The sequence below is a fragment of the Chiroxiphia lanceolata genome, chromosome 5 (assembly GCF_009829145.1).
Source record: "Chiroxiphia lanceolata isolate bChiLan1 chromosome 5, bChiLan1.pri, whole genome shotgun sequence".
Lineage (NCBI taxonomy): Eukaryota > Metazoa > Chordata > Aves > Passeriformes > Pipridae > Chiroxiphia > Chiroxiphia lanceolata.
Window position 1 is genome coordinate 38,135,080 of NC_045641.1, and position 16,910 is coordinate 38,151,989.

General features: G+C 37.6%; 1 protein-coding gene across 1 annotated transcript in view; it reads right to left on the reverse strand.

Annotated features, from left to right (window-relative positions):
• Nucleotides 1-6,688: 6,688 nt before the first annotated feature.
• Nucleotides 6,689-16,910, reverse strand: part of CAPS2 (calcyphosine 2) — a 31,984-nt gene continuing 21,762 nt past the window's right edge. Inside the window, 8 exon segments of the mRNA XM_032688191.1 lie at nt 6,689-7,989; nt 9,285-9,381; nt 10,402-10,521; nt 11,076-11,230; nt 13,221-13,274; nt 13,277-13,290; nt 16,736-16,772; nt 16,775-16,847. Coding sequence (XP_032544082.1) covers nt 7,814-7,989; nt 9,285-9,381; nt 10,402-10,521; nt 11,076-11,230; nt 13,221-13,274; nt 13,277-13,290; nt 16,736-16,772; nt 16,775-16,847 — 726 coding nt within the window. The 3' untranslated portion in view covers nt 6,689-7,813.

Here is a 16,910-nt window from a genome sequence, read left to right on the forward strand (position 1 = left end):
ATTCTCTTCCAGACTTGTTTCTTCTGACTTTATGTGAAGCAAGAGTATTTATACTGAACAATACACCTACCCAGTACAGGGTAGGCTTTGCTTCATGGCTGGTATTCCAGAAGGAAGAGGGAAGAGTCAGAAGATATGAAGGAACACAAAATATTAATTACTAGGAATGTCATACCACCTACTATTTGCTTTTATCTGCCCCATCTCCTATCCTTTCCCCAGAGATTGTCTTGTTGGATGTTACGTCATATTTTGATTTATTTCAGAACATTCTCTAGCATTATGGCTGTTACTGAAGAAGCTCATTTCCAAGAAGGATGTTCCCAAAAGAAAAGACTTCGGAGGTATATCAAGATAAAACTGGAAGGAGAACTTAGAAATCACATAGTCTCAAATAACGGACAAGGAATCAGAAAAGAAACACAAGTAATATGGAAAGTTAATTATCTGGCACTGACAACTGATTCCCTTCTCACTGTGCTGGTTTTAATAAATAAACAAACTAATTCTGAGTGCTTATTTCCCCATGGTTACTTGGATCTATGCAACAACAGTATCTAGAACAGATATTTCTCAAAAGCATATTAAATCTATAAAAAGCAGAGTATAATTTGGTTGAAACTGTTTTGCTATATCAGGGACTTCCAAAATGATGATTCTAAAGGAAAAACAAAAACATTGGTTTGACTTTTGTTGCTACTCCCCTTAGTCATGAAACACTGAGAAAGGAGAAGTCAAGAATGTCTAGTGGATGAAAGCAACTGCAACTGCAACTGAAACTTGTGGTTAATCACTAGCATCTGCAAGGCAAATGCTACTGTCAAAAGAAATTACTTCAGGGGAATAATTTTACCAGTGTGAGTGCAGGATTTAATTCATGCCAAGACAAATCATAGGATCCCATAATTAGACATAGGAGTCATTAAGTGTTCACTTACTCAACACCGGTTGTAAGAAAAAGGAATATTGTTCTAAGATACATCCCTGAAGCTGCTATTCAGCTTCCACTGATATTAACCTATGCTTTCCTGTAGCAGAATCCTTTTCCCATGTGAAGTATAAAACTGTGTAAAGCAGGTAAAGTCCATGGCATGTTCCTCCTAAAGCAAGTTTTGTGACCCCTAATCTGGGCAACCCAGGGTGCTGAGGACCTCAGCCTTAGTCCCAAGCAACCACTAGGGTTAGGGTTCAGAGGTTCACAAAGTCTACAGCTCCAGGGACACTGGGGCTTCAAAAGACATGTCAAAGAGAGCAAAGAACTACACCAACATTTCTCCCTGTACACCTTTCTAATCTGGGCCACTCATGTTGCAGGGGTCCTCAGCCTCAATTTCAAGATGCCCCTAGCACTAGGGTAGGCTGCGGTTGACTGCACTGGAACAGATTGCCCACAGAGGTTGTGGACTCTCCCTCACTGGAGATATTCAAGAACGGTCTGGACACAATCCTGTGCAATGCGCTCTGGGATGACCCTGACTGAAGAGAGAGGTTGGAACAGATGACACACTGTGGTCCCTTCCACCCTTACCCACTCTGTAGCTGCTGACAACCACCCTAGAAATGAGATAGATAAAAACAGGACACCAGAATACCAGCAGTTATCTTTGGAATAGAGCCCTTTTGAACCTTAATTAATCAGATCTTGCCAAGTTTAATTCCCAATTTACAACCAAATGTGAGATGTGGCATAAAACAGAAATATGGGGAAGAGGCTGAAGTGTTCAAGGCCAGGTTGGATGGGGTTTTGAGCAACCTGGTCTAGTGGAAGGTGTCCCTGCCCATGGCAGGGGTATTGGAACCAGGTGATCTTTAAGGTCCCATCCAACCCTAACCATTCTATGATTCAAAGCCCCACAAATCCCCGGTACAAAAGAGGTCTTCGCAATCCCCTGCTGTTTCATCTCCATTTTAAGTCTTCTGCCTGTCTTTCATTATAAAGTTATTATAAAGAGCAGCTTTTCCATGAGAAGGACAGTCCTTGTCTTCTACCTTGGCACACTGGTAGGTAGCTATTAATGTATGCAAGGAGTCTTCTTCCCACAATCCCCACAACAAGGGCTACAAAAGGAGTCCACCATCTCAGCAGTTACCAAAGCGCCCAGTAGCAAAGCAAGCAGACATCATTGCTGGGACCAAAGCAGGCAACTTTGCCCCTGCCAACCACGAGGTTAGACCTTCTCATCAGTGCTTATGCCTCCTGACTTCCACTGTCCATGAGGAGAACCTTTCATGTCTCTGTCTACTTGGAAGGAGTCCACCAAAGAGGTCCTTTGAGACTTCTCGAAAGGGCAGTTCGAAAGTAGTGTCAGGCTTCCACAGGGAGAATCCTCATTTGTTAAATACCTAGACAGCACACCCTCTAAATACCATTTTTCCTACATTTTTCAGAGTCTGTCAGGTTCCTATTTTCTCCTAAAATTGGGAGAGAAAATAACAGCAAAAGGTCAGAAGAGCTAAAAAAAAAAAAAAATACACCAGCCAGCAAAAGATGTTAAAATATTAAACATCTTTCATAAGAATGCAGCCTGCAAAAAACCAAAGCACAAAGAAATGGCTGTTACTTTTCTTATCTTGAAGCTGCTTCTCTGGGGATGCTGGACACACAAAATTCTGCCAGTGGCAACAAACACAGAAGTTTCTGTGCACAACTCCAATTAATTCCATCCAAAATGTAACACATGAGTGAGGAGGAAAAAAAAACAGCCAGAAAACAAGTAGTCAGATTCTATAAATTCCAGGTAAACAGAACAAATGCTCTAATAAACATTAAGAAATCTGTGACAAACAGATTTAATTTTTTTCCCTCGAAGGTGCTTTATCATCTTTAAACCTTGAGTTCCTCACAATCAAAAATGAGTGCCAAAAAAGTATAGGAGCCACAAAACAAAATATTTCATAAGGTCATTACGCAGGTAATGTCTTACCACATTTCTTTCCTAAGTACCTTCCAGTTTGTTTAATGTTTAGAAATGTTCCCTGTGGAAAAAATAGCCTAAGTAGACCTGGAAGGAAATACTACTCATCTCTTTAATCACTGGAAATGTCTTAGGCTTATGAGAGTAGTTCTGACTCAGCTTCTCAAAGACAAGATGGTTAAGAGGATGAAGTACTGAACTATCTCAGTGTCTAAATTGCTGAGTATGAAGAAGGATAAATTACAGTAATATCCAGGAAAAAAATGCATGTGATTTCCACCTTTCCTTTTTCTGCCACAGAAACTTACCTGTTTTGTTCAATGTGTCAGAAATCAATTCTAGGCTTTCTTTTTTTTACTATCTAGTGCTAGCAAGCTCAAAACCAAAGCAAACCACAAACCAAAAAAGCCAAAATAAAAAAACCATCCCATAAGCAAAAAAAAGCCACCCAAAACCAAAAAACAAACAAACAAACAAACAAACAACAAAACCCACAAAAACCAACCAACACAAACAAACCAAACCACCAAAGCGACCCACATCTAAAAGTAACAGCACCTTCCTACAAACACATCGGTAGATATATTTTTAATTTTTTATTGTTCTGGTCACAAAGACCCATACAATTGATCAGCTGGCAGTAACTCTTATGGAAGACAAATGAGTTTTTGAGTGTGAATCAGTAAACACCTCCTCTCAGCAACAAAGCTATCCCAGGTGAGGATGCTGTACTTCCATTAGCAGAGTGAAGCTACCGAAGGTTCTGCTCTGTGTGCCTGTGTTCTGCTTTTTCCAAGTGCTCTTACACATTCCAGCTTACAGTGTCAGTGCATATTCATTTTATGAAGTACTTACAGACACTGAGAATAAGGAGTTATATCACTTCACTTAATTTCTACTTGTCTTCTGGGAGCCTGCACATCTAATAGGACAAAATACGTTCACAGCATAATGCACTTCTGATGTTCTCAACTGCAGCAAGTTGCTAAAACTTTTTAGCAGAAGTGTAAATCATGGTGGCATGAAGACTATTAGTTCTATTAAGCAGTGAGTTTCAGGGAAGAAGCCAGCCAGCTTCTCTGAGAACCCCACTTTAACTAAGAACATTCTAATTTGGAAAACGTGGGCAATTCTGAGAAAGGTAGCAAATGTAGAAAAAGTTTGGTTTGAAACACAAAGGCAGTAAACTCCAGCAGACATCTCCAGAAAGTTTTAAAGCTACAAAGTATTGATGACAGAACAGAATTCAGGTTCATAAAATGTTCAAAAGTAAATAAGAGCAAGTCAGAATGCAAATAATCAGGGCATTGAGACCACTTTTAATGACAAGTCAGACACCACAGACCCTTGTCTGAATACACTTCATGTGTTATTTTACTGACTGCAAGCATGGTGGTCAAGCCTCAGGTAGAAGCTGGTTTGAATTGTTTGCTGCCATCTGAAATTTAGACAATGAAAAGCAGTGGGTGGATAAAAGTGACTTTCGTGAAAGCTGTTAAAAATTCACCATAGTTACCATACCTGATGTTTTGAGGTAGCTGATCATAGAATTATTAAGGCTGGAAAATACCTTCAAGATCACTGAGTTCAACCTTTGACCAAGCATCACCATGCCAACTAAACCATAGCATTAAATGCCACGTCCAGTCATTTCTCAAACACTTCCAGGAATGGTGACTCCACTATCTCCCTGGGCAGCCCATTCCAATGCTTAATCACCCTTTCAGTGAATATTTTTTTCCTGATGTCCAACCTGAACCTCCCCTGGCACAGCCTGAGGCTGTTTCCACTTGTTGCTGATTGCCTGGGAGAACAGACCAACCCCCACCTTGCTACAATCTCCTTTCAGGTAGTTGTAGAGAGGGATAAGGTCTCCTCTGAGCCTCCCTTTCTCCAGGCTAAACGACCCCGTTCCCTGAGCTGCTAATCATATGACTTACTCGACAGACCCTTCACGAGCTTCACTGCTCTCTAGACATGCTCCAATACCTCAACATCTTTCTTGAAGTGAGGGGCCCAAAACTGAAGACAGGATTTGAGACATGGCCTCACCAGTGCCGAGTACAGAGGGACAATCATTTCCCTAGTCCTGGTGGCCACACTATTTCTGATACAGGCCAGGATGCCATTGGCCTTCTTGGCCACCTGGGCACGCTGCTGAATCATGTTCAGCTAGGTGTTGAGCAGCACCTCCAGGTCCTTTCCAGCCAGTCTACCCCCAGCCTGCAGCTCTGCATGGGGTTGCTGTGACCCAGATGCGGGACCCAGCACTTGGCCTTACTGAACCTCATACCACTGGCCTTGCCCCATGGATCCAGCCTGTCCAGATCCCTCTCCAGAGCCTTCCTACCCTCCAACAGATCAACACTCCTGCACAGTTTGCAACCTTACTTAGGGGGCATTCAACCCCTTCATTCAGATCATTGATAATCAAAAGATATGAAACAGGACAGGCCCCAATACCAAGCCCAGGGGAACACCACTCATGACTGGCCAGCAGCTGGATGTAACTCCATTCACCACCACTCTCTGGGCCCAGCAATCCAGCTGGTTTTTAACCCAGCAAAGAGTGCACCCATCCAAGCCATAGGCTGCCAGCTTCCCCATGAGCATGCTGTGGGAGGCAGTATTGAAAGCTTTACTGAAGTCCAGGTAGACAGCATCTACAGCCTTTACTGCATAAACCAGGCAGGTTCCTGGTCATAAAAGGAAATCAGGTTGGTCAAGCAGGACCTGCATAATCAACCCTGTAGTTAAAAGAAATTATATACTTAGCAGGTTTCACATAATTATAGAGTACCTGCTTGTATTTCCAGGCAATTTCTGACCTTTAGAATTTATCTTAGATTACCCTGTTAGGGATCTGCCTTCAGATTAAAAAAAATTATGCATGACTACTAAAGCTACATCAACAATATTGTTATAACGGCACCTCATTTCTGTGATAAGAACAAAATAAAGAGCAAGTAATTCACAGCAGATGTGACCTACACAGCTTTGGCTGATAAGCAGGCCCACTTAGGATATGTCCACTTGTCATGAATTTTTCCATTCCATAGGAAAATGTGGAATAATCTTCCTAAAAGCTTCACAATAAAATTAAGCATTGCAAAAAGAAAATACCTCACTTCACCATCACTTTCATTCATTAAATTGAGCTACAGTTCTATTTGTGGGTACAATTCTTCTAAGTGAGGAAGTCTAAATAGAGCAAGTGATTCTTAAAACAATTAATAAAAATCACTTGGTATTTTTCAGTTATTTGAACTGACACATTACCAAGCAGATCCCTGTACAACCAGATGAAGCTGCCCTTCTCAGAATCACCAGTTCCAGAAACACTAATTAAAAAAATCTTTCCATCAAGAGAAAGTCTGGCAGGAATTGTGAACAAGAAAATTGTAATGAGCCACATCAGAATTCCTGCTTAGAATAACCATTGATAAAATCTCCCTTTCCCTGTAAACCAATACACACAGACTTTTGCAGCCCCAAAAGAATCCTCCAAAATCTCTCATTTGAAGATTCAGAGCAGAAACTGAAATTCTTGTTACAACTGAGGGTACGAACAACCAAAAAATAAAATCGCACAAGCTATTAGAACAAGGAAGTACTATATCTAGAATATACCCATCATTGACAGAGGGACCAAAGTCCCTCATTTCAGCATCCATTCCAGTACTGCCCCTTAATTCCTATGAAATACAAACTCTGTCTCAGAGGAAGGTTGTGTTAACCACAGACTATAAATTCAAAACCAGGCAGACAAGCTCTAAGGAACTAATATATTTAATTGTATAGGTTTAAGAAATGCAGTTCAACATACAGTTAAATTTTAGTGACAGGTCTATTGAAACCAAAGGCTATCTCTCTCTCACTGTGTAATTAACAATACTTTTTTATTTCTTAACACTAATAATTTTACAGAATTAACGAGATGTATTACATTGAAAAAAGCATCTGTCTGAATATTCGAAGTAGCAAGGAATATTTTATGATTTAATTTTTGTGGTGACAGGTGGCTGTTTTGGGGTTTTTTAAATACTTTTCTGTTTTATACTTTCAGAGTAGATATTAAATGCGATATGTCCATTCGACAAAATATATAATTGTTAAGTTTTACTTAAAAAAAATCCTAGGGATATAAAGAAAACAGGTATTTAAATATAATTATTTGTTTAGAAAACCACTTAGCAAAATATAGGAAAGGAAGATATCCATTATAAAATTCATGTGTGCTTTATAAAACCTTTGGGATTCAATGCTCAGCTTTGGATTCCTGACCAAAATGACAAAGTAAGATCAGTCAAGATGGTCCATAGGCCAAGGGGCTACTTGCTGTGAACGTCTCTGCACTTTCACTACTGCAAACACCCTCAAAACTGGAAAGTATGACCTGCTCTCTTTCAAGCTAACTGCTACCATAAGAAACAACAAGACAAAGAATGTTATAAGAAACTTTCTGAAGAAAAGTTACCATTGGTACTTTATACAGTCGAACCTAAAACTTTCCACAATGCATCATAAAACAAAATCTTCTCTTGCATATACACCTTCATGCATTTTAGTATTCTAATTCCCAGTTATTTTAAAATATGCCACTTTATTCTAATATCAAAAAGATGGCTTTTGGTATAAGAAACAGCCTTTATTATTTCCAGTGAAATGAAACGAACAGTATTTGTATTAGCAGAGTGGTTAGCATAGCTGAACAGACACTCCAAGAAATTTGCCATATATTATTCTTAAAGTATCTAAAGTTTTCAGTTCCTGACATCAGTTTAACACACTAATTATAAAGCAATGCACATCAAGATTAAATCCTCCCTTATTTAGTTACTCCTTGTTTAGAAAATGTTTCTTCTTCATTTTTGTCATCTTCCACTCTATCTTCCACTCTAAATACCCCAAGAGTTCCTTAAGATATTAACAAAATCATCATCACACACGATTCCAAAACTTAATCCTTCATAGTAATCTTCAAACTCAGAATAGGACACTTCAGTGGGGTTGCTGCAGGTCTCTCCTAATGTTTCTAGAAATGACGATTTAATTTCTTCTTCTGCAGCTTTGCCTATGAAAGCATATTTTTCCATTAAATACATTTTAAAGAACAGTGAATATGTAGCATTTAATATACTTCAGGCAAGAAACTTTCAAATTTTAGCTTTCAAATATTTTTTTTCATGAGCAAAGTCAAGATTCTGATTTCAGAATTAAGTTATTGGCTCACTTAATACGAGCTGTAGAAATCACCTTACTTTGACAGCATGATAGCATTAAATATCAACAGAAACATGGTCAGTCAATTGCAATGAATTAATGACATCAGGAAGATTTTTTTCTTCAAGGGAATGCAAAAGTTGAATAATGCATTTGTAAACTAAAGTTTTGGTATTTCAGAAGTTATCTTGTAAGAAAGCATGCATTTAATGTAACACAAGTTCAAAGTTCTAGGAAAACTTTAGGATGCAAATTAGCATTTGAAAAGTGCTCTGCAATTTATGTGTCCTAGTGACTTTATAAAGATAATACTCAAAATGATTTTGTGCCATTGAGAAAAAAATGCAAAAAACATGCCACTATAGCATTGGAAAAATTCACATGTTGTATCCCTATACCAGCATGGGTCTTCATATGTTACCAATAAAATCACTGGCAATACAAAAAAAATCCTCTTTTCTACAGGTAAAACCAAAGGGGTCACGACAGTATGTAGACTTTCATAGTGACTAGTTTGGTACATGAAGATATTATTTTAGAAACTGCCATACAAATACCTAAATTCCTATTTTTTCAATGGTAGATTTTAAACATTTTTGAGAATCCTGAAAAAATAATGAATAATGAATGAATAATGAAGAAACCAGCACTTCCTCTGTAAAGGATGACAAACCTGTCCCAGAAATAAATGAAGTTCCTTCTGAATAAATTATTCAAGTGTAGAGTACACTCTGTGTCAGTTGGAATCCTTGTGTATTTTGATGGAAAACAGTCATGTGAAAATAGAGTATCCTCCTAAGTGAAAATTATTAATATCATATTTGTCACTGATAACTTACAGATGAAAGCTGAGAATTAACTGCTTACATGTAGTCCTACACCAGCAGGGAAAAGAATTACTCTGCATATATGCAGTGTGTGCAGCTTGATAAAGAGCAGTATTAAAATTGTATATATGAACTCCATTACTATTTATAGTCATGTTCTGGATACGTTGTAAGTCATCAGACAAAAAAAGTTCTTCTTAACAGTTCAAGTCTAAGCCAATATGAAAACAGTCTGTATTTCCAACCAGTTTCTGTATCTGGTACTTCTGCTAACGACTTCAGTAGTTACAGATTTCTTTTGTTAGTTCCTGTGAATTACCTGCCAATACTAGAGGATGTTTCTTTGCACAGTAACATTTCCTGACATCCACCATAGGCACACTCCCAGTTTTGTTGAAATCTAGTTTCATATAAGCCTATAGGGAAAAAAAGAGTTAAAGCATGAGCATATAAGGAAAAAAAAAGTGGAAAGATGAAAAGATCAAATACACTTAACTACTTGTCTTACACTAACAGATCTTGTGCAGTGGATTATGCCAATTTACCTATTTTATATAAGCCAACAGATACCAGAAAATTATTCCAGAGTATGCAGTTTCACGATTATTTTATCTCAACAGCTTTCACATCAAATGTAGTCCCCTCATCAAGTAAAAAAATTTTTCTCTCCATAATTTTTAGCTCATCCTTAGAATCAGAAGTTAAGCTGCTTCCCTTCTGCCTCCTCCAATTACTAAGATTCCTGCATCATTCTGACAGAGCCTCTTCAGCACTGCTAACAGCAGCTTCATTTTCATTTCAGTTTACTCAAATACACATGCTCAATATAAAAGGCTAGAAGAGTCAGATCTCTCCATGATTGAAAGTATGAAATATGTTATTTTTCTTGATCTTGATATCCAGTCACTACTACTTGGCTGGTTTGTAACCAGTGTTTGATACTGCAAACAGCTCCACATTGCATTATAGACACATAACGAGTGGTACTTCAAATACAACAAGTCTCATAAATGACTCTAATTGTAGGTCTTAAAGGAGACAAGTATTATTGCCTCCTATTTCAGGCAATGTGGGAAAAAAGTTACACTGATATAATCATCTGCCAAAATAAGGAAACAGACTTCTGGAACAGATCGTTTCAGGGTGGCAGATGCTTTATACACTGGACTGAACTATAAGAAAACTACACATACATAAAATCAAAATAATAAAGAAATTAATTCTAGAGTTTAAAATTAACTAATTCAACAATGGAACAGCATGCAGTCCTCTAATTTACTTTTATTTTGATAAACTGATCTGAAACTTTAAAAAGTCAATTTCCAGATACGCAACTCGGAAAAAAACAGAACTCAACAACCAGGACATGATAAGTAACTAACTCCAAAGTTAGACTGCAAAATATTTGCATTTAGAATATCTGCAATAAAACTTACTTTTCTTACAAAGGCTTTCCTATATTCATTCATTTCTCCAAATATGGCACGAGTAAATTCTCCATAGTCGACCTTATCACTCTTGCTATCATCAAGAATAAGCCATAAGGATTCAAAGTCCTGCAATTTAAAAATATTTTGCCAAAGTTCTTCAGTATGTCCTAAAATAAAACATTCGCTATAATGGAAAATTACAAAATTGTCACCACAAAATCCCCAAACTTCTAAATCCAAACTCGTTTAAAGATTTGTAAAAATAATGCATGTCAGTCACTGATGACCATAATTCACATTATTTGCAGTTCTGATAGCTGTGGGCTATTTGCAAAACCTAACATAGAAAACAAAGGAAAAACAGAAGAAAATAGCATAAACTATTTTTTAAAGCCAAAGGAGAAAAAATTGACTGCAATCACACTTGCTTCTTCATGTCATGATGTAAGAAGATTGCATGCTTTTAAATATATTATTTTTTATTTTTAAGAATTTCACACAAAACTGAATGCACAAATGCCAATATACCACAAGAGGAAAAAAAAAGCCAAATCAAAAACACCACTGAAAGAAAATGTGCAAAAATCAGCTATTAAACTACAGATTTAAGCAAAGAAAAGAAAGCAATACCATAAATTAAGAAAGATAATACCCATGATTACAGTTTCAGCTAGACTTACCCCTTCAGGCATTTCCAAATGGAATACTCTTAGAGCTTCTTTAAAGGCTGCCTGAGAGAGAAAACCATTTCTGCTCTTGTCTACTTGTCGGAAATACTTTCCTAAGCCCGTTATAACCCGAACTCCTCTTTTACTTAGTGTCCCTCTGAATATACCTGAGGATTTAGAGAAATAAGGGACACAATGTTTACCCGAAGTTGGCCCCTTGCTATGGAGGTAATATAGAAGTAAAGAACACCACACCTACTTATGATAGTGCTGGTTAAAATGACATATCTATGCATCCAGGCTCCCTGATCTTTGATGAAAGAATACCAGTCCAAAATGAAACTATCAGTTACTTAACATTTGAGTGGAAACCACATAAAGCAGCAGCATGAACTTTTAAAGAGACCACAGAAGGAAAGGAATAATGGCTATTGCCCTCTATATGCTCAGATTATAAAGCTATTTACTTCTGCTAGAACAGATTACATACCATGATTCAAGACACAAAGCAACTTTGGAACAATACAAACACTCCATTATGAAACAGAGTTGCTTCTTTATTGTGCAAACATGTTAAAAACATGTGGAAACAAGGACAAATATGAGTAATTATGCAAAATCGTTCCAGAATTATATGCAGAGAATTATTTCTAGGGTAAAACCAACTGCCTTATCAAAATCTTCAGGTAGGAGGTTTACTTTAGGGATGCCCAAGTTACTCAGCATATTCTGTTAATAGAAGTCAACTGCTATTACCTTCAAATTACTTGTATCTACAATTATAAAGCAAAATAGGGGCATGGTGTATCAGGATGCTCTGCTCTGGAATGTGGACAAGCAACCTGAACAATTCCCTATTTGCAAAGCTATCAGTGGTGGACTGAGAGAGGATATGTCTTGCAGCTTTTGGTGTTGAATTATGTTAAAACCAGTCTGACACATCAACCCCAAACTAACATCCTGATAATAAGGTAAAGATTGGGCAGATAAACTGCTAAACTGATCTGGTGACACATGACTGGCAGTCAATCACTTTATACTATAAAAGTCCAGTCCATTTGCATACAGTAGGTTCTTCTAACATGACCCTTCTTGAAGTGTGTGTGGAGATTCCTCCCTTGGATGGGGACACCCCTCAAGGTTACCCTCAAGGCTGAGTGAAAGAGATCTGCCCATGGTCATTTGTATGAGTGTTACATCAATCTCAGTAATAGTTTCTTTCTATTTTGCTAGCTTTAATATAATCGCTTTGATATAGTGCACTATCCTATCCTAGTAGTTTTAGTTTCCACACTGTGTAGCAAATAATTCTGATTAAGATCTTTTGTCTAATCATTTCTCATAATAAATAATTCATTTTATATAATTATACTCGGTTTGCCATCTTTAATCCTGCAGGACAAAGTTGTACAAAGGTTCAGTCACACCTCTGTAATTCCTTAGACTTAGAACCATTGACAAAGTCTGGGGCTGAGATTGGATCCAGACACACCCAGGCTCCTCTCTGAGAAGCAGTTTAGAAAGCAAGGGGTTCCTTTCTGCACCTCCTGACTTAACAGGAGGGCTTCTCTAACAAACTTTGTCTGAAGCTCCCACTCCCACCTGTGACATAAGGTGAAAGAAAGAAGTTTTTTCCAGTGAAGATGATACTCAGATGGATGTTAAAAGGTGCCTTAAAGTATACACATGTAACCTTCTTCCAGGCCACACCAGGAAACTTTGAGGTAGTCAGATAATTGAGAAATCAATTTGTGTCTACTATGCAAGGAGAAAAAATGGAATAACTAAAAGATTAAAAAAAACCCTAATTTTTATTCCAAAAATTTTTTGTGAAAGTAAATGTCCAAGCACATTCTAGTGACCAAAGAGTGCCTACATAAAACAGGTTTAGCAAATGACAGCAAACATTCATGATTATTCTCTACCTTCTCCACAATCTTTATCCAGACTGTTTATTCAAAGAGACAGCAGAAAACATTCTTATGACTAATTTGTGCTAGTATCAGATTCCAGTAATATTCTGATAAATGTTTAACTTTTGTTTAATTTCATTTATACAAATAAAATCTTTATAACATCACTATTGTTCATTGCCCTGAGCTGTAAAGACACAGAGATACAGAAATTAAAATAAAATGGGTTCTGGTAGACACAAACCTTGAATCTTCTTGAAAACTTTGCTGTCCGCTTGCTTGGAACATTGTTCTTGAATTCCACAGAAGAAGCCCTAAAGAAATCAAAATTAATCTTGATTGGTGAAATTACACATAATATTACTATATTCAAAACAGCTGTATTAAAAAAAAAACCCAAAAAATACTGAACTGTAATTCATTACCACCCTTATAAATACAGTATTCGATGCTTGAGTTTGCGAGGGCACCCAAAACAGTCCTTGCTGAACAGATGCAGATATGCAGAAATTCCTTTCTCACAATATTCCATTATCAGTTCCTCTACTAATTCATTAATTATGGATAATTCCTCCCGTGCATAAAATTTGCAGAAATTTATTTCAAGATAATCCTAATCTTCAGCTCATGCTACTGGAAGAGTTTGTTAAAACAACTACATTTAATCACCAACAGGATAATAACATGATAGTTACAAATCTTTCTTTAGAAGACAAACATAAAGGGTGTAAACCAAAAGCTGGATCAGCATATTTAGGAATTCTGGTTAAATTTTGTGGGTTTTTTCTTGGCAGGTTCCCGTCTGAGAAGGGTTTCCTAATAAGCCTTCATCAAAAATTATTATAAAGGTTGATCCAAACATACTATGGAAGAACCTACTGGAAGAAAAAAACCCACAAAACCCACAAACAACAAAGTCCTATAATTATTTTAATCAGAATAGAAAAGAAAATGGAAAAGCACTACTGTGAAATCAGAGCTGCTTGCTCACTAGTGCTTTGCCATGGCATACTCCTTCTGCTTTCTGGGGCCAAAGACTTACCTCTCTGCTCTCTATTCAGACTTGCCTATATCAAATCACCTAAACTGGAAAGTCAACAACCACTTACAGAGGACAATGTATTCTCTAAAACACATGTCTAAATCAAAAGATTCATGCTTTGTGATAGCAGGACACAGGTGCTCCTGGAAACCTGCAACAGATCTTTTGGACTGTAGCTGAGCAGGATTCTCTCTCAGTACAGTAATGAAGGTTAGAGGAGTCAATTCAAGAGTTTTGCACCAGAGAATAGAGCTATGGTGGGTTGACCTTGGCTGGACACCAAGTGCCCACCCAGCCGCCCTATCACTTCCCTCTCCAACTGGACAGGGGAGAGAATAAGATGGAAAACAACTTGTGCATATGGCTAAGGCAGTTTATTAAAGCAGAAGCTAGGCAAAAGCTTGCATGTGGAAAAGTGAAGCGAAAGACAGCAGCATTTATTCTCTACTTCCCATGAGCAGCGATGGTCGGCCACTCCCAAGAAGCAGGGCTTCAGTACGCGTGAGGGTTTCTCAGCAGGCGAGAAATCTCTCATTGGAGACAATGAATGCCTGCCTTCCTGCTCCTTGCCTTAGCTTTTATATCTGAGCTGATGTCATATGGTCTGGTATGACATCATATCTGATATGACGTCATATCCCTTTGGTCAGTTTGGGCCTACTTGGGTCCCCTCCCAGGATCTTGCTCTAGATTGAGGAAGGGATGTTACAGTGTGGTGCTGTGCTCAGCAGCAGCCACACCACCGGTGTGTTATCAACACCCTTCTAGCTGCCAATGCAAAGCACAGCACTATGAGGGCTGCTATGGGGAAATGAACTCCAGCTCAGCCAGACCCAATACAAGAGCGTTCAATAACACCCGCATACAGAAGAAAAAGACAGACTTCACTGTCTGAAATTTAGTCACTAATGGAAAAAACACAGAGAGAGTATAAAATAAGAAACAAGCTATTCCACCACAGGTAGCAAGAAAAGCCAAAATTATAGCCCAGTGAGCAGTCCCTCTGGAACCTTCAGAGATAACACTGGATCAACTCTAAATTTCACAAGTATAAGATTATCAACAAATGAAACAAAAACCTGTTTACCTGAATGATAGGCTTCTGAGATGTAAATTTCTTACATAAACTATCTTAAATTAAACTATATGGTGTTTTACCTCATGGAGGGAACAATTAGCACTAAGCATCATACAACTAAATATTTCTATAACCAATTGAATTTGAATTTACTGTTCTATGCACTGTTAGCTCACTATGGCTCCTTTGCAAAGCTTTCAGTATAAAGGGACATTAAAATGAATATTACCGTAACTGAGAATAAGCTTCATGTGTCTAAATACTTACATAATAGTGTAGTTGTGCTAACAAAAGTAGTCTTTAGATACGGAACATATTTAATTGAGATTTTGTTATTGCTCCTCCTAATCAAGCAGGGATCAAAGCATTTGATATATGAAGAGAGGCTGGGAGAGATGGAACTGTTTAGCCTGGAGAAGAGAAGGCTTGAGGGATCTTATCAGTGTGCATAAACACCTGACAGGAGGGAGTACAGAAGACTGAGACAGGCTCTGCTCAGTGGTGCCTGATGACAGGACAAGAGACAATAGGTACAAACTGAAACACAAGAGGTTCCCTATTAACAATCAGGAAACACTTTGTACCATGAGGGTGACTGAACACTGAATAGGTTGCCCACAGAGGTTGCAAAGTCTCCATCCTTGGAGGTATTTAAAAACCCAACTGGATGCAGCCTTGAGCAATCTGCTGCAGTAAATCATGCTCTGAACAGTAGGGATGGACTAGAGACCCTCTTGAGGCCCCTTTCTATGATTCCATGATTTTATGAAAATTTCTACCCTGTAACATCTGCTATCAGCTGACACTCCTCACCAAAATCTGAGTAATCAAACCCTGACTGTATTTCCAACACTGTTAAATAACTTCTGTGATCAGGCAGGCACAGCAGTGTGATAGATTTTATACCAAGATGTTATTTGTACTAAGAAGCAGTATACTCACAATAAAAGCCAGAAACTGCAGAGAAAGATACTTCATTCTCTAGACAGATGACTTCTGTATAGGTATTGGTATGAGACACAAAGTCAAAAATACCATTTACCTAACCATTTGAAAAAATTCTAAAAAAATTCTCGTCTTTCAGACTCTGGGACAACATAATGTAGTAAAAACTATTTTGAAAGAGTAAGTGCAGAAAACTTGCAGTCTTCAACATCTAACAATCCCTGGAAGAATTAGGAGAGGAATGAAAAAGAAAATGAAAAACCAGAGATAAACCTCCAATTCTTCTCCTGTGTGTGTTCAAACACTTACATTCATGACTGATATAAGTTTTTAACATACATGTCACAAAAGATTCAATAATAATGTTGATCATAAAAAAAGCATTTTTGCCCAAATGTAGTATTTTAGTTCATCACATAAGAAAATTTTCAGTATATGATTAGTATTTAAAAACATGTAACTTCGAACATAGCAAATAGGACAGATTCAAAATTTAATTAATTCTTTTATCCTTATCATTCTAGAAAGTTACTGAACTATGCAAAGTCCACTAACATCTATTACTAATTTAAACAGTCTAAATACAGATTCTGTTTTTAGCAGTGTAAGTAATAAGGTATTAGAAGCTCTTATTAAAAAAATCTTTTTGCTTAAGGAATGGAAGGTAATTTGAAAACCAGTTACCAGCACTTACTTTAGAAAATCCATAGCTGTTTCATCAATACTTATCACCGAAGGGTAAAGACAGGGTTCTGCTTAACGCTTTGTGGAAGGTTATCAACACTTCGGAAAGTCAGATTAGCTCCCTGTTGGTAAAGCATACAGTGATTTAAAAATAGGTCATAGGTCCTGTGCACTTCAACATCTTC